Below are 22541 nucleotides of genomic sequence, written 5' to 3'. Positions count from 1 at the left end.
TTGAAATCTGGAGTTGGACATTGAACCATTGAGCCATGCAAGGCACCCTGTGAAAAGAGCCATTTTAAGTATCTTTTCCTTAACACTTGATGCAGTGAACTAAGACCATTTAATTAGAAACTGATTTTGCCATTGTTTTTTGTATTTTTGCACTGCATCTGCAAGTACCCCCAGTTGGCTTTGTCTCTGAAGGTAGCAAGCTAGTTCTGTAGACAGTGTTTCTGGGTGAGGGTCCCAAAGCTGTAGTCCCCAGCTATTTGAGATGGTTTCTGGAAACTCCATGATCTTGCCTTGTTCAGCACACAGATGAGATGGGTCTTTGTGCTTTTAGCCAGTTGCTGGATAACTTCTATTCCTGGTAAGAAGGAATCATGCCTTTACACAGTGCCTGGAACATAGTAGGTGCTCAATAAATGTTTGTTGAATTGAGTAATTTCTGTGGGTTGTGCCAGGCTCATGGATATAGGGCTGGAAAATATATTTGGTGTATCTAGGACCACAGGAGGGATATTCAAGTTAAGCAAATGACGATAAAACTTGTCATTCAAGGCTCTGGATAGCCTGAGGTTAGAAGGTACCTCTGCATCCTATGGTCTAGTAACCAGAGTCTTGGATGGAATTGAGAGACAGGGAAGACCTGTCTCCTGTTACAGTGTTGGCAAACAGTTGAAATGAGAGCTTTACTTTCGATGGTTCTTTATTTTTCACATTGATTCTAAACGTATTTTGGTTTGATTGTTGTGATGACTGTCATTACACTGAGATTGAGTCTCTGGTCAGAGTTGTGTTTCCTTGTTGACATGAGGAAGTTCACGTGTCAAGCGTCATTGATTACTTTGGTGCCATAACATAACTGGTGATGTTGTATTATAGATGAACCTTGATTTTCTTCTGTATTCCTGAAAATTTTATGTAAAAGCAAAGATTTAAAGTGTCAGAACTAAGCATTTCTTTACAAAAGTCTTTTCTTTAAAAATCTCATTAGGTGGTTAGCACCCCCACATCAGCTTATTGGGGTGTTTGTAAAATAAATGTCTCTTACACTTTCAGAAATTCTTCGTTTCACTTTGATGTGTGTTTTTGAAAAGCAGTTTCTGCATTAAGTTTTCTTTTTGAAATATGTTTATTTTTACAGGCAATTTGAACATTGGAGAGGAGGACTTTTAAGGCCACTTCCGATTTGCCAAGACTGTCTACAGTCTGAAGCCGAGGTGACTGAATGGGGCATGCTTGCGGAGAGATAAAAATGCCTTCTCATTATGTGATGGCCATGTTTGCCCTGATGAGTTGTTGTGTGGCCGCTACAGGTGAGTTGGAGAATATAGCTTGTACATTTGTTATATTCTTTCTGATACATTTTTCTTCAGAATCTTCAGTTTGGAAAAATTTAGGAAATGGGAGGTTTATATGAATTGTGAGTTCTGAGAAATAAAATATTTGACTACCAATTACATAGTATGTGTGCCTACGTTACATTTTACTAGACCGGTGCTACATATTCTAATGTCAGTGACATGGATGCCTAACTAAATCTCAGTGCTGAGATGGGTAGAGAGAAACATGCTGATGCGTCATCCCACTTAATTTTGTTCCATGCAAAGATTACATTTATTTTCTTGTCCTAAGTAAGAATTTCACGAAAGCTCTTTTTGTTATCGTAAAATGAATAGATCTTCTAGTGAGAGGCAACACTCCTGGCATAGGATGCTTAGGAAGTATTAATTTTTTTTTTAAGATTTTTTTTTTTTTAATTTATTTGACCAAGATCACAAGTAGGCAGAGAGGCAGGCAGAGAGCAGGGGAGGGGGAAAGTAGGCTCCCCGCTGAGCAGAGAGCCCGATGTGGGGCTCGATCCCAGGACCCTGGGATCATGACTTGAGCTGAAGGCAGAGGTTTGAACCCAACGAGCCACCCAGGTGCCCAGGAAGTATTAATTTTGCCTATTTAGGTATTTTAATATGTCATTTTATTTATTTATTTTTAAAAAGGTTGTATTTATTTATTATGTATAGAGATTGAGCACAAGCAGGGGGAGCAGCAGGCAGAGGGAGAGGGACAAGTATGCTCCCTGCTGAACACGGAGCCCGATGTGGGGCTCAAATCCAGGACTCCAGGATCATGTCCCAAGCCAAAGGCAGATGCTTAGCAGACTGAGCCACGCAGGCACCCCTGTAATTTTTTTAAAAAGTGCAGAACTGTGCTTCCTGGAGGCCATCAGAGTATGAGATCAGAGATTAGAAGTGAAAGACCTGGTTGGAACATTGTTGCTTAAGTAAGAGTATCAGATCCCCCACATCATGATCTTAGAGTTCCCAGTCAGGGTTACTTAATGAATTTGGAAGCTTAATTTGGTCATTTTGTAGTAATTTTCTTTGTGTCTGCTGTGTAATGAGCTACATGAAAGAATTTGTTGGACCAGTTCTGTAAACTGGCTGGTCTCAACAAGAAACACACTTGAAAAATGATTAGCCTCTTGGTTTTGATTTTGGCTATTGAATTCACATACAGATGAGACGATAGTGATGATAATAATTGCCCTTTGTTGCATGTGGACCACAACCAAGCACTGGGCTAAACAATTACAGAATCTAACAACGAATAAGGATATTCTTATTTCATGAGCTCCCTTAATCACAACTCTGAGGTAGGCTTATTTTTCCCATTTGACAGATGATGAGAGGAGGTGATGTACACAGTGTCATGTGGCAAGTGGAGGAGTCAGATTTTATGTCTGTGCTCTTCACCTGTGCGCTGTATGAAGAAGCCAGTAAGAAATGGTACAGGCTGAGGCACCTGGGTGGCTCAGTTGGTTAAGCGTCTGCCTTCGGCTCAGGTCATGCTCTCAAGGTCTTGGGATCGAGCTCCTCGGTGGGCTCCCTGCTCAGTGGGGAGTCTTCTTCTCCCTCTGCCTCTGTCTCTGCCTGTCCCCCAGCTCATGCTCTCTCTCTCTCTCTCTCAAATAAATAAATAAAATATAAAAAAAGAAGTGATGAAGCCTCCAGTAAACTCAGACCAGGAGTCATTTGTAGGCACAGGCTGAGGGCAAGTCAGTTTGCAGAACTTGGTTTATGAGGTTGGACAGCAGAATGTCCCCTTTTCATTAGAAATATCTTGAGAGGGCGCCTGGGTGGCTCAGTGGGTTAAGCCTCTGCCTTCGGCTTGGGTCATGATCCCTGGGTCCTGGGATGGAGCCCCGCATCGGGCTCTCTCTCTGCTCAGCAGGGAGCCTGCTTCCTCCTTTCTCTCTGCCTGCCTCTCTGCCTGCTTCTCTGCCTACTTGTGATCTCTGCCTGTCAAATAAATAAAAAAAATCTTTTTTAAAAAAAAAAAGGAAGAAATATCTTGAAAAAGTTGGTAGTTTTCTTGTTTTGTTTTTTTAAATGCCAGTGTGAATTTGAATTGCCCACTCTCTGTCAGCAGTTTCGTTTTGTCTCAGGATTGAAGAGTTATCATTTGTCTCTTAGCCTTTGCATTAAAACTGATCTTAATTAAAATCTCATTGAAAAGGGACGTCTGGCTGGCTCAGTCAGTTAAGTGTCTGCCTTCAGCTTAGGCCATGATCCCAGGGTCCTGGGATCAAGTCCTACATTGGGCTCCTTGCTCAGCGGCGATCCTGCTTGTCCACTCTCTCTCTCTCTGACAAATAAATAGTCTTAAAAAAAAAAAAAACACCTCATTGAAAAGTTGTAGAAAAAAAAAGAGAGAGAAAGAGAAATGGCTTGATGGAAAATGTGCTATTTTGATGACAAGAAGTATTACCATACTTGGTGGGTTTAAGGCAGAATTTTCTGCTTTCATTGATGCCTAGGACTAAAAATACATAAGAAGGTACTTCACGGGAAAGTGGTGGATTTGATGACTCTGTATAGCCTTGATGTATTAGATAGTGAATCAGTTTTGGTTAAGACCTTCCTTCCTCTTTCAGCCATGGGTAAAATATTTTTTTGAGTTATATACATCATCAAAATTTTGTTGAGAATTATGGTAAAGTTGAGGATACAGTAGAATTACCAATTTTGTAGCAGCAATCTGAGAGAACTGATTAATGGTAGAGGTAGAGATGCCTTTTTTTAATGCTAAATTTTTATTGAAATACAGTTTATGTAGAGAAACATACACATGAAAGTGTATAGCTCAGCAATTTTCACAAACTAACACATCTATGTGAATAGAATTAGAGATGCCATTTTTTTTTTTTTAAGTAGGTTCCATGGTTATTGTAGAGCCCAGTGTGGGGCTTGAACTCATGGCCCTGAGATCAAGACCTTAGATGAGATCCATAATCAGATACTTAACCAGCTGAGCCACCCAGGTGCCCAGGAGATGTTTTTCTGAACAACCTATTGGCTAACTAAGAAGGGAGAAATGTTTTGTGTATACTGAATCCAGTAGCTTTTCGTATAGGGATCAGCATATTTTACAAAATGCTTTTTGGAGCATTCTGGTTGAGTTGAACTTCAGGAAAATAGTAGTAATAATAATAATAATGAATTTTTATAGAGTAATTAATTACTGTGTACCAGGTCCTGTTGAAAATACGTTATATGTATTACCTCACTTTATCCTTATAATTCTCCTAAGAAGTGTAGGTACTCTGTTTACCCTCAGTTCATAGATGAGGAAACTGAATACAGACAGGTTAAGTAACTTCTTCACAGTCACATGCCTAAGTGGCAGATTTAACCATGTAGCTACTGAGTCTAGGCCTGATGATTGAGCCTTTAAGTCTCTACACTATGAAGGGAGTATTGATCAGAAGGGTGTTTAAAATGATTGATAATGTATTTGCTGTGGGCTATCTGTGTCATCTTGAAACCACAAGTAAATCACTAATTTGCTGAGTCCCTCTAAGTGCAAAGCACAGTACTAATCAGTCAGGGTTATACAGAGAAATGTAAGACTCCTCCCTTCCTTTGAATCACTTGTGCGTTAGTTAGGCATGTAAAATATAACCATATAACAAAATAATCAATATATGGTGAATACCAAATAAAAGCCAAAAGACCTCAGAGAGGTCAAAAGGGGAAGCCCTGGTGGGTTGGAGTAGCTAAGGAGGACTTTGTGGATGGGCTTGATCTTGAGCTCTGTTCTGAAGGCCAGCCAGGCAAAGACCATCTAGAAAGGCAAAAGCTGGTTGACCAGATGGCGGAACATGCCTAGTGCACAGTATATGGCATGTACGTGCTTGATGTGTTTTTTAAAGGATGAATGACCTGGAGAATTGGTACAGGAACCTATCACGAGGTCTGTTTGGAAGGAAGGATGGGAGTAGGTTGCATAGGGCCGTAAAGGTCAGAGTGAGACTTGTGGATTTCGTTTTGAGGTCTCGATTTTTCTTCCATTCCCATGTAGCCAAAGGCATATACTGTTTAATCTTAGAATCCAAACTGTGGCCTCAAAAAGTGAGGCTGAGAATATAGCTTCTTTAGCTTCAGAGACAACACTGCTTGGCATATCAGCCAACAATTTATTAAGGGCTTGTTCTCTCCCGGTTAGCTTCTTTGTTTTTATAAGACAGCCCTCTGAGGTGGTTGTTAGTATTATCGTAATTTGCTTTTTATACACAAGGAAACAGACTCAGTTTAATAAATTGTATGAAGTACCATAACTAATAAGAGACAGAGCTGGACTTGAGACCAGCCTATCTGCCACTCTGCTGGAGCCTCTATGTAGGAGACCCTCAGTGTGGAATGACTGAAGTCCTTCACCAGTAAGTCATTCCGGAACCAGATTCAACTTCTTCCACCTTAGAAGAGACACGTGTAAGTCGTCAGACTGGAAGGACCTTAAGTAATGGGTCTTCTTTATTTGCATTCTTCCTTCACTGACATGACTGCGAAGCTCTTTTGTAGGGTTCTTGGTGGCAGAAGGGGTGAAGGCTACATAAAAGGCCTCCTTTAGATATGTAGCTGGGGAGGGCAAAGTACAGCACAGCATATACAGTTAACTTGAGTTAGGACAGTAGACGTGTTCTAGTCCCATGGATTTGGCTGGGTCTTTAGTGAAAGCCTTCCCTTCTGCACTTGTGGTTGAGGGTGAAGGAGGCAGGGGTCAGCAAGCCACATCCCAGGGTAAGAAGTTGCTTCGACAAAACCCCTACTTGTTCTGCCCTCTTTTTTTTCCTGGGTTATTATATAATGTGTGGGTGGGGAGGGCCCTGCTCTTGGTAAGGACCATGATGCCTCCTGGTTAGAAATAAACTTTGCTTTTTGGCACCTGGTCTTAAATCCTGTAATCTCACAGAGCGCCTGGGTGGCTCAGTCAGTTGAGCATCTGACTCTTGATTTTTGCTCAAATCATGATCTTGGGGTTGTGAGATGGAGCCCTGTAGAGGGCTCCCCGCTGGGTGTGGGGTCTGCTTGAGATCCTCTCTCTTGCTCTGCCCCTCCCTCTGCTTGTTTTCTCTCTGTCTTTCGAAATAATTAAGTCTTAAAAAAAAAAAAGTCCTATAATTTATCTAAGAAAAGTGGGAAGTTTAAAATATAAATGCTCCTGTGGGCTTAAAGCTCACTAAGTTTTCACTTTAAAAGTTGTTTGGCAACACATCTTTAAAAAATAATAACTTCTGCCTCTGAGGCTTGCCAGAGTTAGGTAAGGCTGTGTTTCCAGGATCCCTAATAACAAGAAAAAGAGACACATGCAGAGAATTCAAGGAAATGGATTTAGTCGGAAGGGATGGACTTGCCTACAGTCCACTGTCCCCTTGTGCCAGGTCCAAGAGGTGCTTCTGAGGTGAACTCTGCGGCCTCAGTGCTGGTGGGGTGTGGGTGGGGTGGCCGTTTGCCTCATTCCATCGTGGCCATTCTGTGCCTAGCCTCATCTTTTTGGAGGCTTGCCCACAACCTGCACACACATTTCTATTGAGCAAACACATTTCATTTTATCTCTCCCAAGTGTACCTGGATTTCCAGGTATAGTCCCCAGGAAAATAGAGATGCTTTTAGTTGGAGCTATTTTCCTGCTAAGAAAGCTCGGAACTCTTTGTGTCCAGGAGACAAAAGCAGAGCTACCAGCCAGTTAATACTTCATTTGGCATGGGACAAGCTGGCAGCCGTGGCAGGAGGCAGGTATTGTTTTCATCATTTCCAGAATGGGGGTAATGGGACTCAGAGAAAGTAATTTAGAAAGATAGGTCAAGTGTCTGTCAAATCAGAATCCAACATCCTTGTGCAGACAGACTGCACTGACAAGTCTCGGGGTCTTTCTGCTGTGGGGTTCCCTTAGTACCTCCTGAAACTGTGCTAGCCAGGTACTCCGCTGGACACTTGACACCTGTCCATTCATCTAACCCTTACGGAAGGCTGAGGAGGTAGGTGATTATCATTATCACGGTTCATAATTATCATTGCTTCCACCACTCCTGCTACCGGTAATGTGCTAGAGGGAACTGAACCTTAGAGAAGAAAAATGTAATCTATAATGAGAGACAAACCAATTTTGATCAAAGTTGAAGTAGTCATTTATATTCAGTCATACATACAGTACTGGCAGAGTGGTTCATGCCCCTCCTCTAAGGCTGCCCTAAAGGAAAGAGGAATCTTTCTCTTGGACTTGTGACTAATGGCCTGAGGTCTGCAGAGGCCGTTCTTCCTTGGTTTTCTCCTTTCTGCCGAGTGATCGAAGGCCATGTTTCATAACGGCAGGAAGACAGGGACAGTGCCAGTGGTGACTGCCACCAGGGAACATAAAGGCTGGAGGAGGGATAGACTCAAAGATTCAGAGCAAATCCGACCAAGGCCTTCTCTTGCCAATACTGGGTCTCAGGGTCCAGCTAGTTGATTGGGTCTGTGCTAACTAAATTTTTAGGTTGTTACTGTAACCACTTTTGTAAGTAACTGATCTCTTGGATACAGAGGGACAAGATAGCAGTGATGTCAGCTGAGTAACCAGCTGTGCGGAGCAAGCATAAGCAAGATACTCACCAAGAGCATGAGTAAGATTGTACACAGATTCGATGTCAGACAAGTGAACAGACTCCAGGTTCTCTCCTTTGCATCCTCGTCCTAGACTGTGTCATTGCCACACTGCTTTTTGGATCCCTGATTTATTTGGGTTATTTTAGGGCACCAGCGATGGTCTGTTTTATAAACACTGATCAACATTTCCACCAGCACAGAGCTATCTGTGTGTGCTTTCCCAACTGTGCCAACTTTCTATTTATTTTACAGAGTAAAGAACTGTATTCAAAGACCCAGAGCGGATAGAGTGGCCTGAATTTTATGCTGTGTTCTTTTTGGGGAGACCATGCACACCCAGGCACGATGAGGTCCCTCCCTGCTCTGTGTTTTTGCCTAGAAACAGGAAGCAAGCCAACATGCATGTCCTCGCCTACACACACATACAGTTGGGACGTGTAGCAGTCGTCAAGAAAAAACTGAGTTTGCTTCTCAGAGTCCCTTGCCCTGCATGGACTTGGGTGTGTGTGTGAGGGTTGGGGGGTTAGGAGGGGAGGGTATAGTGGGATATGATGTCTAATAAGGCTTTTTTTTTCTTTGATTTGCAAAGGCAGTTTCCTAGCAGATAGCTGGGTAACCAGCTGTGCACAGCATAAGCAAGATGTTCACCAAGAACATGAGTAAGATTGTACATAGAAGTGATGTCAGACAAGTGAATGAATGCCAGGTTTCTCTCTCCTCTGCAGCCTTATCCTAGACTGTATCTTTGCCATGCTGCTTTTTGGATCCCTGATTTATCTTAGTGATTTTAGGGCACCAGTGATGACCTGTTTTATGAATGCTGATCGACATTGGCACCAGCACAGAGCTATCTGTGTGTGCCCATGCAGCTGTCTGACGGCTCTAAGCATATACTTTTCATGCATCATGGGTATAGAGAATGAGGCTATCTCAGCTTGTTTGTTGGGAGAATTAATCCCTCATACTCTGGGGTGACCTTGAGTCACCGACAGAGCTCTGTGCTCTTGAGTGCTTGCTTTGGAAGTTGTAGAAGCAGGGAGTGTTCTGGGAAGGGTTCCAGAGTGAGGCCTCCTATAGGGACAGCCCTGGACATAGGCATCAAGGCTTCAAAGTACTTACCCTCTTGGAAGATTGGCCTGGACTGCACTGCATCCATGTGAGCCCTGGCTGACTTACTTTTTTTTTTTTTTTTTAAACAACCATTCTCTGCCAGAGTGGCCTAAAAAAGATTTATATTGAAGTGCAATATAGTCATATTTTTGTTCTCTGAGAGGACACTGTAAATCAGGCAGAATTCTAGAGGGCTTAAAAATGCACTTGCTTTCAGAATGTTCCTTCCAAAGATTAGGCAGCAGGTGCTCTGGGGACTAGGGACTGAGGTCTAGCTGTTCTCCTGCCCTATCTGCCAACTCATAGCAGTCTTTAAAAAAAAAACAAAAAAACCCAAACCTAGAGTGGAATGTGGAAAATCTTAATGCCTTCAAAAGAAAATTGATTTTTTTTTTTAAGTTATTCTCTTTTGGCAGTGAAGGGAACTACGTAGTGATAAGTTGTAGTTAGGGCAAAAGGAAGACGTTCCAATGTAACTGCTTCAAGTTCTCTGCGTTGCTTCCCTTCGTCCTCTTATGCCTAGATAATTTAGTCCTAGTCTCGATGATAGACCAGAGCCGTCCAAGTGTGAGCACCTCCCTTCCTTCCAACTCTTCTGTCTCATCAGGGAGGGGGCTTGGGTAGCACCAGCCTCCAGGGAGAGCACAACAGCGGCTTCCAGAGCTGTGCCCTTGTTTCTATCCGTGACGGCACCGAGATGCTGTAGCACTTTGCTCTGCTAGTGTTTCCCGTGGGATGTGTGTGTGTGTGCCGGCACTGTTGTGGGGCTGCTGCTTGCTGACGGCACACAGCCACTTCGCTCCTACTTGCCCTTTTGTTGTGAGTTAGAGGAAAGCATCATTGATTGTTTCCCCTTGTCTTTTTTTCTTTTTTAATCTTTAAAATTTATTATTTTTTTAAGATTTTATTGATTTATTTGACAGGTTATCACAAGTAGGCAGAGAGGCAGGCAGAGAGAGAGGAGGAAGCAGGCCCCCTGCTGAGCAGAGAGCCCAATGCAGGGCTTGATCCCAGGACCTTGGGGCTATAACCCAAGCTGAAGGCAGAGGCTTTAACTCACGGAGGCACCCAGGTGCCCCTAAAATTTATTTTTTTAAAGGTTTTTTTTTATTTGTCAGATAGAGCACACAAGCAGGAGGTGTGGCAGGCAGAGAGAGAGGGAAAAGCAGGCTCCTGTTGGGCAGGGAGCCCGATGTGAGGCTCGATGTGAGGACCCTGGGATCATGAACTGAGCTGAAGGAAGACACTTAACCGACTGAGCCACCAAGGCACCCTCTTTTTTAAGATTTATTTGACAGAGAGGGTGCTTGAGCCCTCCCTCTACCTGTGCTCTGTTTCTCGCTTTCTTTTTCAGATAAATACACGAAATCTTTCAAAAAAAAAAAAAAACTACGAAAACAGAATCTGTATGTTAACAAGGTCCTCAGATGATTTGTATGGACATTAAGATTTAGAAAGCACTCGCCTGATGTTTGTCTGTTTATAACTTAGAACTCTAAAAGCAAGGTGTATATGCCCCACTCTTAGGCAAAACCACTCTGAATAGCCATATTATAAAACATTTAATTTTTAATTTTTTTAAGATTTTATTTATTTGACAGATATTGAGCACAAGCAGGCAGAGCAGCAGGCAAAGGGAGAGGGAAAGCAGGCTCTCCACTCACCACGGAGCCCGATGTGGGGCTTAATCCCAGGACCCTGGGATCATGACCTGAGCCCAAAGGCAGCTGCTTAACCAACTGAGCCACCCGGTTGCCCCATAAAACATACTTTAAAATGATTATTTTCTTCAGAGGAAAGAACCTGCCCTATCAACCTCAAGCGTAATACATTAATTTATAAAAATGAGTTTACATATAACACATTTACTGTATAAGGATGGGCACAACTGTATTTCTCTGAAACATTGGTTTTATTATGAGAAGCATTATTGCAAAAAGTGGTAACATCCTCAAAATCCATAATCCTGAAAAAAAGACCATCTAGGGGATGAAAAGAATGAGACTTGGCAGTCAAGACAGTAAGTGAATTGAGAAGAGAGTTCAGGCTTTTAACAGCATGGTTTTTCAAGAACAGTCGTTCATAGAGGGGAGAGATTTTTAGATGGTTTATTTTAAGGTCAGCATTTACTGGTATGTAGAAGTGATTATCTTTACTAACAGATTATGGCCTAATGTTCCACTGATAGGAGATAGAAGTCTTTATTCTTTCTTCCCCTAAAACATGTGAAAATCGCAAAATCATTCTTGATTTCATAAGCATCTCATTCCCACGGGTCCTCCCTTCTTAAATCTCATCCTGGCCACCCTCAACTTGCTCAGTTATCACAATAGCCATCAACCAGTATCCCCAAATGCATCTTTGCCCAACAGTCTGTTCTCAACACAGCAGCCACAGGGATCCTGTTAAAACATTGTTCAGATCATATCAGTTTGCTGCTCTAACACTCCAGTGCCTCTGTCTCACTCTTGAGTAAAAATTGCAAGGCTATATGCAGCCTCACATAGGCCCCCAGTTAACTCTAAGTCTCCACTCTGGTAGCCACCCTACTTTTTTTTTTTTTTAATATTTTATGTATTTATTTGACACAGAGAAAGAGAGAGAGAGAGAGACAGAGAGGATGGACACAAGCAGAGGGAGCGGCAGGCAGAGGGAGAAGCAGCCTCCTCGCCAAGCAGGGAGCCCAATTTGCGGCTCGGTCCCAGGGCCCTGGGATCATGACCCGAGCCAAAGGCAGACTGAACCACCCAGGCTCCCATTTTAATAGTTCTTGATATGTCACAGACTATACATTTTTTTAACAGGTCCATATAATGTCAATGCTGCCGGTCTGCAGGCCACATTTGAACGCATAGGTTGTCTGTTTTGTCAGTGCTCTAATTGTAACCTAGAGCCTGCAAATACCTTTTAGAAAATTCTTACTGCTGTAAATGGGAGTTTGGTTTTAGCTTGATTTTGAAATAGCTATCTTGAAAAACTTTCAATAAACTCATTTGGGTCTGAGGGAGTCATGTGCTGGAGAGGAAAGTGGTTGGAGGGAATGAAGTCTGAGACCTTGTGCTCTGCAGATATAAGTGTGGTGTACCCGTAGAAACCAGGTGCATCTTTATAAGCTGCGGCTACACTTCAACACAATCATCACAGTTACTAAAGAAGCAGTTTTTCCCCAGTTTTTCCTGTCATATACCTCTTTTGTCTTTTCCCATTTCTTGCCTTGTGACTTAGTAGACCAAGGCAGGGGACTTGTGTTAATTCAGTGAGCCTAGGGACATTGGTACTGGCAACTAGGCCCAGGAGACTCTAGATAATGAAGGATGGTACCCGATGACTGGATAAAGGGGGAATTGAGGTAGGTTAAAAAGGGTGTTTAAAAAAGTTAACTTTAGAGGCGCCTGGGTGGCTCAGTGGGTTAAGCCTCTTCCTTCAGCTCAGGTCTTGGTCTCAGGGTCCTGGGATCGAGCCCCGCGTTGGGCTCTCTGCTCAGCAGGGAGCCTGCTTCCCTTCCTCTCTCCCTCTGCCTGCCTCTCTGCCTATTTGTGATCTCTCTCTGTCAAATAAATAAATAAAATTAAAAAAAAATAAAAAATTAAAAAAAAATAAAAAATTTAAAAAAATTAAAAAGTTAACTTTAAGTGGGACACACCTCATTTCTGCTGCTGCTATTTTAGGTTTAAACTCTGACTTCCTCACTGATTCCTATTTAATTCCTATTATCAGACTCCAAGCCAGAACTTTAAAAAATTAACATTTTTCAGGAGTAAAAAAATTTCACCCATTGTGATTGATACTTATGAAGCATTTTGATACCATATGTATTTACTACTTAATTTTAAAGATCTTACTGCCTTTATTTAATCTTTCATGAATCGGGTCACATCCCATTCAGCGACAGAAAAGAGCTCCAAGGAGCTATACAGAATGACCGGCAGGAGAGAGTGGGACAAGGAAGTTTGTTTGTTTGTTTGTTTGTTTTTAAGATTTTATTTATTTATTTGACAGCACAAGCAGGGGAGCAGCAGGCAGAGGGAGAACCAGGCTTCCCACTGAGCAGGGATCCCCTTATGAGACTTGATCCCAGAACCCTGGGATCATGACCTGAGCTGTAGGCAGATGCTTAACCAACTGAGCCACCTAGGCGCCCAAGTGGGATAAGGAAGTTTGTACCAGTAAGAGGTGAATAGGTTGTAGCAAGGTCACTTCTTTAGGGGAAGGCAGGGGTCTGTAAGGCATGTGTAAGTCATGTAAGGCTCTATTTCTGGGAGAACTGAAACTGTGATTCAGTCAATATGGCGATGTGGGGTTTAGCCTAAATAACTCCATTCTGAGCCTGTCACCTTGTTTTTTAACAATCCCCTCCTCCCCCATGATCACACTCTCAGCCTGAGAAATAGGATCAAAATTGAAGGGACTAGAGCCACTCCCAGCTACCAGTCTGAATCTCTCACAGACTCTTGTTGACCGTCTGTGTGGTAGTCATTCACAGGTCACACCTTCAGGTTCATGTTACTTAAGTTGGTCATTTTCTCCGTTTCTTTTCTAGCTTTCTGGTCATAGGGAAATAATTTGCTTGGTAGTTAGTGGCTATGAACATGAGTTTAAAGCTTTTGAGACACTGTAACACTGTAGGGCGATTGTCAAGATTCTTAGAAACCAGGTAATCCCAGTGTCTGGAGTGTACCTTGGAGCCATGGTCCCCAGGACCCAAACCCATCAAAATCAGTCAAAGGAAGGCTCCGTTGAAGGAGTTCCTTTCTTCAGCCAAGTGGCTTGTCCAGTGATTTTTTTTTTTTTTTTTAAGTAAACTCTACCCCCAACGTGGGGTTCAGACTCCCAATCCCAAGGCCAGGAGTCACATGCTCTACCAGCTGAGCCAGTGAGGTGCCCCTGTCCAGTGTTTCTTGTACCTGAGATTCACCTTCCCCAGCAGTGTTAATCCGGGTGCAGAAAGCAGGGTTGGCCACAGCACAGACACCTCCTTGCTCAGCGAAATGATAATCGATCAGTTACTTTCTTATTGGCAAGAACTTTGGCCAGAGAGTCTAGGGATTTTTGTTGAGCAGCTATTACTTTAGCTGTGGATTCTGCAATATCTTTAAGAGTTAGGGAGCTGATACCGTGTGTATTAAAAACTGGGATAAGACACAGAGAAGATTTAACCTCTGTCCCTGAAAAACTGTCTTTTAAAAATAACTTTATTATGCTACTGGTTTGTAAAGTTTTCTGATTTGCTTTCTCAGACTTCATCAATGTCATGGTAGAGGAGGGCAGGGTTGTACAGCCCTGGAGCTTGCCATAAGCCCCAGGTGGTGGTGGTTCTGTTTTTGAAATTGGACCAGAAAAATCCAGAGGAATGCAACAACATTTTTACTTCGTGCCCCCCTGCTAGCTTTTTTCTCGGCCTCCCAAAAATGTGTTTATCTTGCTGGCTATGCATGTGGAGCAGTCTGGAATTCTGTGTGGCATTAGATAGTGAAAAAAATGGAAAGATTGCCCACATGATAGAGGTTATGGGAGTGTACTCTGTGATTGAGAGACGGGAATTTTGGGATGAGATTTATTTTAATATTTAGTGTTTAAAACTATTGCACACTTTTTTTCTTAACTCGAACACAAGTCTTTGGGGTATGGGTGGAGGTGTGGAGGTACGGACTAGAAGCAAGCAATACCAAATTTTCAAATACCGAATTAAGAATTTTCACTCATTAGACCAACAAAAGAAGTCTTTACAGTGAATGAATTGACTGAACTTCAATATCCTGATAATTATATAATTTGAGAGAAGTGTCTGACATATTGTAAGGGACCCTGAGGGCCTGACCCCAGCATCCCCTCCCTCCCCCCACCTCTGTCTCCCCAGAATTGTCTGCAAGGATGGCTTCACTTGCCACTGCTCAGGTCTCACAGTCTGGCCCTATCGAATGCCCAGCAAGTCTGTGTCCTCTGTTTTGCCACATTTAATTAGCTCTGGAAATACACTACCAAAGGCTGTCTGGCAGTGGTTCATTAATGGTACGGGGTGAATTCAAAAGCACTAATTAATTGTTTTAGATTATTTGCAAAGCCCATGCTGAAAAACCTAATGCGTGTAGGAGAAAGTTGGCAGAGGGGCTGTTCAGAGATTAACCTGGACCTTACCCAGCTCAATTGCCTTTTGGAGTTGGGCCAAGAGGGGAGTTGTTTTTCTTTTTGGAGAAGTGCTTGTGGCCACATTGTTCCCTGAATTCCCAGTTTACTGCTCCAGGCTCTTGGCGGATGGAGCTTTTACAGACCTTTCTGAGCTAGGGAACTCAACATCTTCTAGGAGTTTTGTTTTGTTTTCTGTTTTGTGAGAGAAACACAATTACTTAAAATTTATTAACTAAATAAATACTTCCCAAGAGCCTCTTCTTAGGGAGAGGGAAGGGAACTCTAGTTTGTTATGAAATAGTTTAGGTTTTAGTGTTAAATTTCAAAGGCACCAGGATCAGGCCTTAAGTAGTACCCCATCCACGCACCGCCCCCCCAAAACAAATCAGATTCCTCATTTCCTCTGTTTGGCTGGCCTAGGGCAGCAAACTGCTACTGCATTTGGAAAATGGTGTTCAAAAATCTCAATTTGAAATCAGGTGCATGCCAGTTTAAGTTCAGGATATGCTGTATGTTTGAAGGGACCAAATAGGCTTGCATTTTGCTACGTTTGACATAGCTTATAAAATAATAGTATCTAGAGTTAGCTCAGATAACTGAATTGTAGAAAGGTAATGGAAGTTCCTGCCCCTTCAAGATGAGAGAGATCTGAGGCTTTCTGGGCCAGGTGCCAGTGCTGGTGACTACAAGCAGTGCAGTCAGTTGAAGATGAAAGTAGAGAAGAATATTTCAGACAGCTCAGAGCCAATTGATTATTATATAAGGGAGCTGTTTTCTAAGCAGTGTATAGCACTGTTTGAAAACATCCCTCCAGAACTCTTTCAGTCCCCGGGCCTGGCCCTGCCTCCTACTGACAAACTCAGTGTTTTTTCCCCATCCTTCTGGGCCTGAGCAGCCTATGAGTCAGTAGTTATGTACAAATCCCAGGCCAAATCGTACTTTATTAACATGATTCAGGAGAAAAGAATTCTAATGAAAAATTTCAGAGGCCTGCGCTAGGCTGTTTCATGATATTGTCAGATCTTCCTGAACTCAAGGAAGGCCCCCCAAAATCTGTTATTTCTGTTTACTACTCAGCTTGGAATCTATCAGAAAAAAATCTTACATGAAACCCTTAGCAGAGTGTGTTTCTGGTTGAGGAATTTATTCCTGAGAGCACAGTGGCCTCTGTTTACTCTGTGTGAGGCTGGCTGTCCTGAGACTTTGGGCAACCTGCCTCCTCCTCATCCAGCAAACCTAGAGGCACAACTTTGGACTTTTAACCCTTTTTGCAAATGGCTCCCAGGCATCTTGATGGAATTGATAAGAGGAATGCAGATCTCAGAGCTGTGAGAGAACATGAAAGATGTTTTTAAAGTTGGCAGTAAAGCCTTTGAACAAATAAATGACTATGGTTTTTTTTTTTCCTGCCTCCCCCCCTTTTTTTTAGTCTTGTTGCATTTTTATTTTAGAAAGTAATATTGTGCCACAGTGTCAAGTCTAACCGGTATTTCCCACATAAATTGTAACATATCATGAATAATGTTACAACTAATAGTTACATTGCTGTCTTAAAGAGTGATTTTCTATAAAGAGATAAAACAAAATTCAAAGTTACCCTAAACCATGATTATTTATATTTGAGTGGGAGAGGAAGGGGTTATGATTGCCATTGATAGAATGAAAAATACACAGAATCTGTAGTGTCATGTATGTTTTGGCATCCATGAACATAGTATACACTTCTATTTTTGTAGGTTTTCTTTAGTTTCTTTCAGCACTGCTTTTTGTAGTTTTCAGTAGTTTATTTTGAAGACTATAGTATGTCCACATGTGAACGGTATTCATTATGCTTGACTGTTTCATTAGAAGTAGGTTTGAGAACCTCTGTTAGAGCTATAATTCTGTCTTCTTCAAACTACTCTTTATTAATCATGATGAAAACTAATTCTTCCTCTGGCCATTTGGTGAGTGAGCTCAAGCACAGATAACTAGGGCTGCTGCTGAAGTGAGTTATTGACCTGGATGGCTTTGTTCTAAATTGTAGGAACTCAGGAATTCGGTGTGTACTTAAGAAATACGGCATTTTTTTAAAGGTTTTATTTATTTATTTGAGAGAGTGAGAATGAGCAGGAGGAGGGGCAGAGGGAGAGGAGAGGGAGAAGGGACTCCCTGCTGAGCAGGGAGCCCAAGGACACTGAGTTCCATCCCAGGATGCTGAGATCACGACCTGAGCCGAAGGTAGATGCTTAACTGACTGAACTACCCAGGTGCCCCGAGAAATATGTTCTTTTTTTTTTTTTTAAAGATTTTATTTATTTATTTGACAGAGAGAGATCACAAGTAGACACAGAGGCAGGCAGAGAGAGAGAGAGAGAGAGGGAAGCAGGCTCCCCGCCGAGCAGAGAGCCCGATGCGGGACTCGATCCCAGGACCCTGAGATCATGACCTGAGCCGAAGGCAGCGGCTCAACCCACTGAGCCACCCAGGCGCCCGAGAAATATGTTCTTTACTCAAGGCTCAAACTGGTGTTCCTGACCAGGGGATAGCCATAACATCTCTTCACTGAGGTGAAATGAGCATCCTTATTCCTTTGGACTAAAGGTCAGAGTTAGGGGCAATATCAGAATCCAGAGGCTGAAAGTCTTGTGGCCTTTACTCTACCCTTGGATTTTCCCAGCATATTTTTGCTAGAGCGCAGTCACTCTGAGGAAGCTTTATTTGAGACTTGTAACTAAAGGATTTTGTAGAGATTTTATGCTCCAAATGTGAGGAATGCCTGCGGCCTTTACCAAAGTGAATCTGTTGGACTGTTATACTTTAATTTAGTAAAAGATTCTCCATCACAGTGTTCATTCTTGACAGAAATTTTATGGTAGTTGTGACCTTAGGCTGTGGATTCAGACATAGGTTCAGGCCCAGGTTTTGCTTTTTGCAGGCTGTATAAGCCTCAGTGTCCTCACATACAAAAATAGAGATATCAGCAGTATCTACCACACTGTTGTGGTGATTATAAATGAGATAATGCGTATAAATCAGAGGGCCATGTTTATTTATTTAATTTATTTATTTTTTAAGTTTTCTTTTTTTTTTTTAAATTTAGGTAAGAGAGAGAGAGCGTGGGAGAGAGAGTAAGAGCAGGGAGAGGGAGAAGCAGGCTCCTTGCTGAGCAGACAGCCCAACATGGGGCTTGATTCCAGGACCCTGGGATCATGACCTGAGCCAAAGGTAGATGCTTAACGACTGAGCCACCCAGGCACCTCGGGTTGTGTTTATTTTAAAGGAAACTATTAAAAATAGTGTTCTTTGAAAATGTTAGCATGGTGAACATACTTACCCAGTCCTTTAAGTTGTAAGTCTTATTATTCAGGCATATAGTTGGTTCAAAAATCAGATCTGATCATGAAATACAATTTTGCAGATAAGATAGACCTTGTCAATGACTAGTTTATTTACCTTATGTTCTGCTTAAAGCAGTACAGTGGGAGCACTGAAGTGTTACAGTGTGTGACAAAGTTGGGAGGAGGTTGTGAATAAAAAGCTTTCTTTTTTTCTTGTTTTGGAGGTTTGAGTCCCAAGTGATGACTTTCAGAACTTCTGTTCCCTAGTCTATGGAATACTGCTAATTACTCTTAGTCTGTTGATTATCAGAAGAATGAAATGCATGTAAAGCAGCCAGCAGTTTGTGGCACTAGTGGGTCTTTACAAAGTTAAGCCTTGTTTAGAGAACCTGTATATTTGGGAAAAGAAAGAGCTGCAACACACCAGTGTGAGTTCATTGTTCAACTGTATAATCCCAACAGAGATAAGGCAGGTCAGGGTATTTCTCTGGGAGTTGGCAGATTTGCTGTTGGGTGAGCTAAGGACTTAGGTGGCTTTGAAGTGAGCAACATAACAGCCTAAGGATTGAGTCTGGAGCCAGGATGGAGAAGACCTTGCTTCTCTAGAGGAAGTGACTTGGCCTTTAGTTGAAGGTTGGAGGATAGGCATGAATCCTTAAGAAAGGTAGTAGGGGAGAGAGGAGAACCCAGAAACAATGGGGTGAGACTACCTAATGGTAATTTTTCTCATCTGTGTAGTACCTGTAGGCTTAGTCCCACCCTAACCATCCCTAACCATCCTACTTAAAATTGTAATCCCTCTGAACTCCTGGTATGTCCATCCCTTCTTATTTTGCTGTTTTTTTCCCCCCTCGTAGCACTTTTCACTTTAAAACATGTTTATAATTTACTTATGTTTATTATTTATCCCCCCCGCCCCCCGACCAAAATATAAGCTCCACAAAAGTTAAGTTAGTTTGCAGAAGCTCTGGCGTAGCTATTCAGTATGTATGAAAATTCTAAAGTGGAGGACTTTGTCTCTGCTTAAATGTGACCTTTCAGGGAGAGGGCAGGGACCATTCACTGATCAATCCCTAGCACATAGTAGGTGCTTAATGTTTTTTGAACAAATCACTAATAATAACCCTGTCTCACTCATAAAGTACAATAAAGAGAAGCAACTTTGCTAAAGTAATCAGTCTGAACCTTAATGTATTTTATTTTGGGAGCAGGGAGTGGTATTGGGATGAGGACTAGCCTGTGGAGACCAGGTAAGGAGGTCCACTGCCTTCAGATTCTTAGGTAAGACAATGTCTGAGTGACCTGTGGTGGTTGTTTTGAAGACAGCTACTGGATCTGTCACTAGATAATGTCTTTGACAGTAAGAAGCTATTGCCTCTTGGTAAATATTCAATGAAGCTTAGGCATAAGACTCTTTAGTACTCTTTACCTTGGCTTAAGTCGTGGTGGTACATTTCATGCAGGAGCTCTTTAAACCAGTGGCTCTCAAAGTGTGGTCATGGATCTGAGACATTCTCAAGAGTTGGTGAGGTCAGAACTGTTATTGTAGTAATTCAGAGTTGTCTTTTGCACTAGGTTGACATTGCATTGATGGCATAAAAGGAATATTGGAGAAAACAGCTGGTGCCTTATAGGGATCAAGGTAGTGCCTCACTGCCACACACCAGTTGCAGTTAAGAATGTTCTTGCCAAGGGGCGCCTGGGTGGCTTAGTGGGTTAAAGCCTCTGCCTTCAGCTTGGGTCATGATCTCAGGGTCCTGGGATGGAACCCCATATCGGGTTCTCTGCTCAGCAGGGAGCCTGCTTCCTCCTCTCTCTCTGCCTGCCTCTCTGCCTACTTGTGATCTCTCTGTCAAATAAATAAATAAAATCTTAAAAAAAAAAAAAAGAATGTTCTTGCCAAGAAGTTAAAAACCCTCAAATACATGTCCTTTTCACATCCTCTATGATGAAATGGGAAGTAGGCAAGTAGCTCTTCTACATTCCAGAGCGCCATGGCCATTTTGAGGAAACACTTGTGCAGTTGTTTGAATTGTGAGCTGAACTGGTCTGTTTTTCATGGAATACCATTTTACTTGAAAGGACAACTGACCCAACGATGCTTATCTAGCCTTTGGTACTTGGCAGGCATTTTTCGAAAATGAACAAAGTGATCCTGTGATTTCAAAGAAAACAGTTTACAATATTAGTTGCCAATGAAGGATTTTATTTTTCAAGCAAAAATAAAAGTTTTGGAAAACTTATATTCATCCCCATGACCATGGCAGTTTCTGAATAGTTAAATACTTTTTTGATGAGATCAATGGAAATATGAAGAAATGTGATTTTTTTGATATCATAAAAGAAATATGTCAATATCTGGCATATTTGCATAACTCAGTGAACCGTGATTTTCTAGATGGCCAATACATGATGTTACAGAATCATGTGAGGGTAATAAAAGATCTCATATCTTGATAGTGCAGGATAAAGCGGTTGATTTTTAAAAACTTTTTATTTTCAGATAATTTTGGACTTACAGAAGACTTACATAAATGATACAAAGAGTTCCCATATCCTTTACTCAGCTTCACCTTATAGTAACACATACCCATAGAACTGTTATTAAAACTAAGAAATTAATCTTGGTACAGTATTATTAATGAAGTATAGAATTTATTAGGACTTCACCAATTTTTCCCCTAATGCTCTTTTTCTATTCCAGGACCCAACTCAAAATCTCACATTGCATTTACTTGTCATGTCTCCTTGGTTTCCTCTAGTCTGTGACAGCTCTCAGTCTTCAGTGACTTTGACACTTGAAGAGTGGCCAGTTGTTTTGGAAAATGTTCCTCAGTTTGAGTTGATCTGATAGTCTCTCATGATTGAGATTATGCATTGTTGGGAAGGCACATACAGGTAATTTGCCCTTCTCAGGGTGTCAGATTGAGGTTACATTAAGTTGATATGTCTTATTACTGGTGATGTTGGCCTTTTCACTTGGCTAAAATGGTACCTGCCAGAATTCTCTGCTGTAAGGTTATTAGTTTTACCTTTGTAATTACTCAGTATTTTGAGAGCAATGGATTTTAATGTAACAACATATGGAAAGTTTATTATGCAATTCAGATTGCACATCACAAATAATCTTTAAGTGATGACTACTTAATGAGTTTAGGTAAAATATCAAAGAAGAGATAGCTAGCCACAAGTATATGAAAAGATTGTTAAGATTTGCTTCTCCTTTCCAATTACATGTCTGTGTGAGGCCAGAGTTCTTCATATCCTTCAACCAGAACAATGTATCACAATAAATTGAATGCAGAAGTAGATCTGAAAATGCAGCTGTCTTCTGTTAAGCTAGATGTTAAAGAGTTTGCAGAAATGTAAAACAATGCCGCTGTTCTCACCAAATTGTTATATTTCAAAAATTGTTATTTTTCATAAGAGATAATATTTGCATTAGCATGCTGTGGGTTTATTTTTGGTTTTAAATGAATTTAAATATTTTTAAAAAATTTCTCAGTTTTCATTTCTGTTGTGCTAAATGTTGATAGATAAAACTCATACCAACAAAATCTCTTTGGAGTCCTCAGTAATTTTAAAGCATAAAAGGAACCTAAGACCAAAACCTTTCAGAATTGCTGCTTGCTAAGTAAATGTAGAGCTATTTTAGCACATGGAGGGGGCGAATCTTGTGGCCCAAATGAAGTTTCAGTGAAGGATTTCACCTAAAAGTCTTGGCCCTGAGGAGGTCACGCAGTACCTCTTTATCTGTTTTTTTCACCTGGCAGTTAAGAGAGATGAGCCTAAGGATCTTCAGATTTCTTTCAGCTCCCAAATTCTATGATTCCCCATCACTGTTGCTCTCAAAGATGTCATCTTGGCAGGATGGGCATTGTGGTGGAGCATTTCATGTTATTTCTAGAGAGCGGTATTTACAAAGTTAATGATGAAAAGGGTCCTATCTAGAGGATAGGATATAGTAGTATTTGTGAGGCAGGGATTTGAGAGTCCCGTTCTGACTTTTTAGGCCTATAAAATGACTTCTTTCAGTGTCCCCTTCAGAAAATTGTTGTTTTAGATCTTA

The 22541-nt window shown here is 41.6% G+C and overlaps 1 protein-coding gene across 2 annotated transcripts in view; it reads left to right on the top strand.

Annotated features, from left to right (window-relative positions):
- Positions 1-22541, top strand: part of TGFBR3 (transforming growth factor beta receptor 3) — a 203270-nt gene that overhangs the window by 21893 nt on the left and 158836 nt on the right. For both annotated transcript variants that reach the window (XM_032867117.1, XM_032867116.1), the window contains exon 2: positions 1136-1307. In XM_032867117.1, coding sequence (XP_032723008.1) covers positions 1220-1307 — 88 coding nt within the window. In that variant the 5' untranslated portion in view covers positions 1136-1219. The remainder of the gene's footprint in view (positions 1-1135; positions 1308-22541) is intronic.

The sequence above is a fragment of the Lontra canadensis genome, unplaced genomic scaffold (assembly GCF_010015895.1).
Source record: "Lontra canadensis isolate GAN:19392208 unplaced genomic scaffold, GSC_riverotter_1.0 scaffold33, whole genome shotgun sequence".
In the NCBI taxonomy this organism is placed as follows: domain Eukaryota; kingdom Metazoa; phylum Chordata; class Mammalia; order Carnivora; family Mustelidae; genus Lontra; species Lontra canadensis.
Note: the sequence above shows the minus strand (reverse complement) of the source record. Positions and strands in the feature narration are given on the sequence as shown.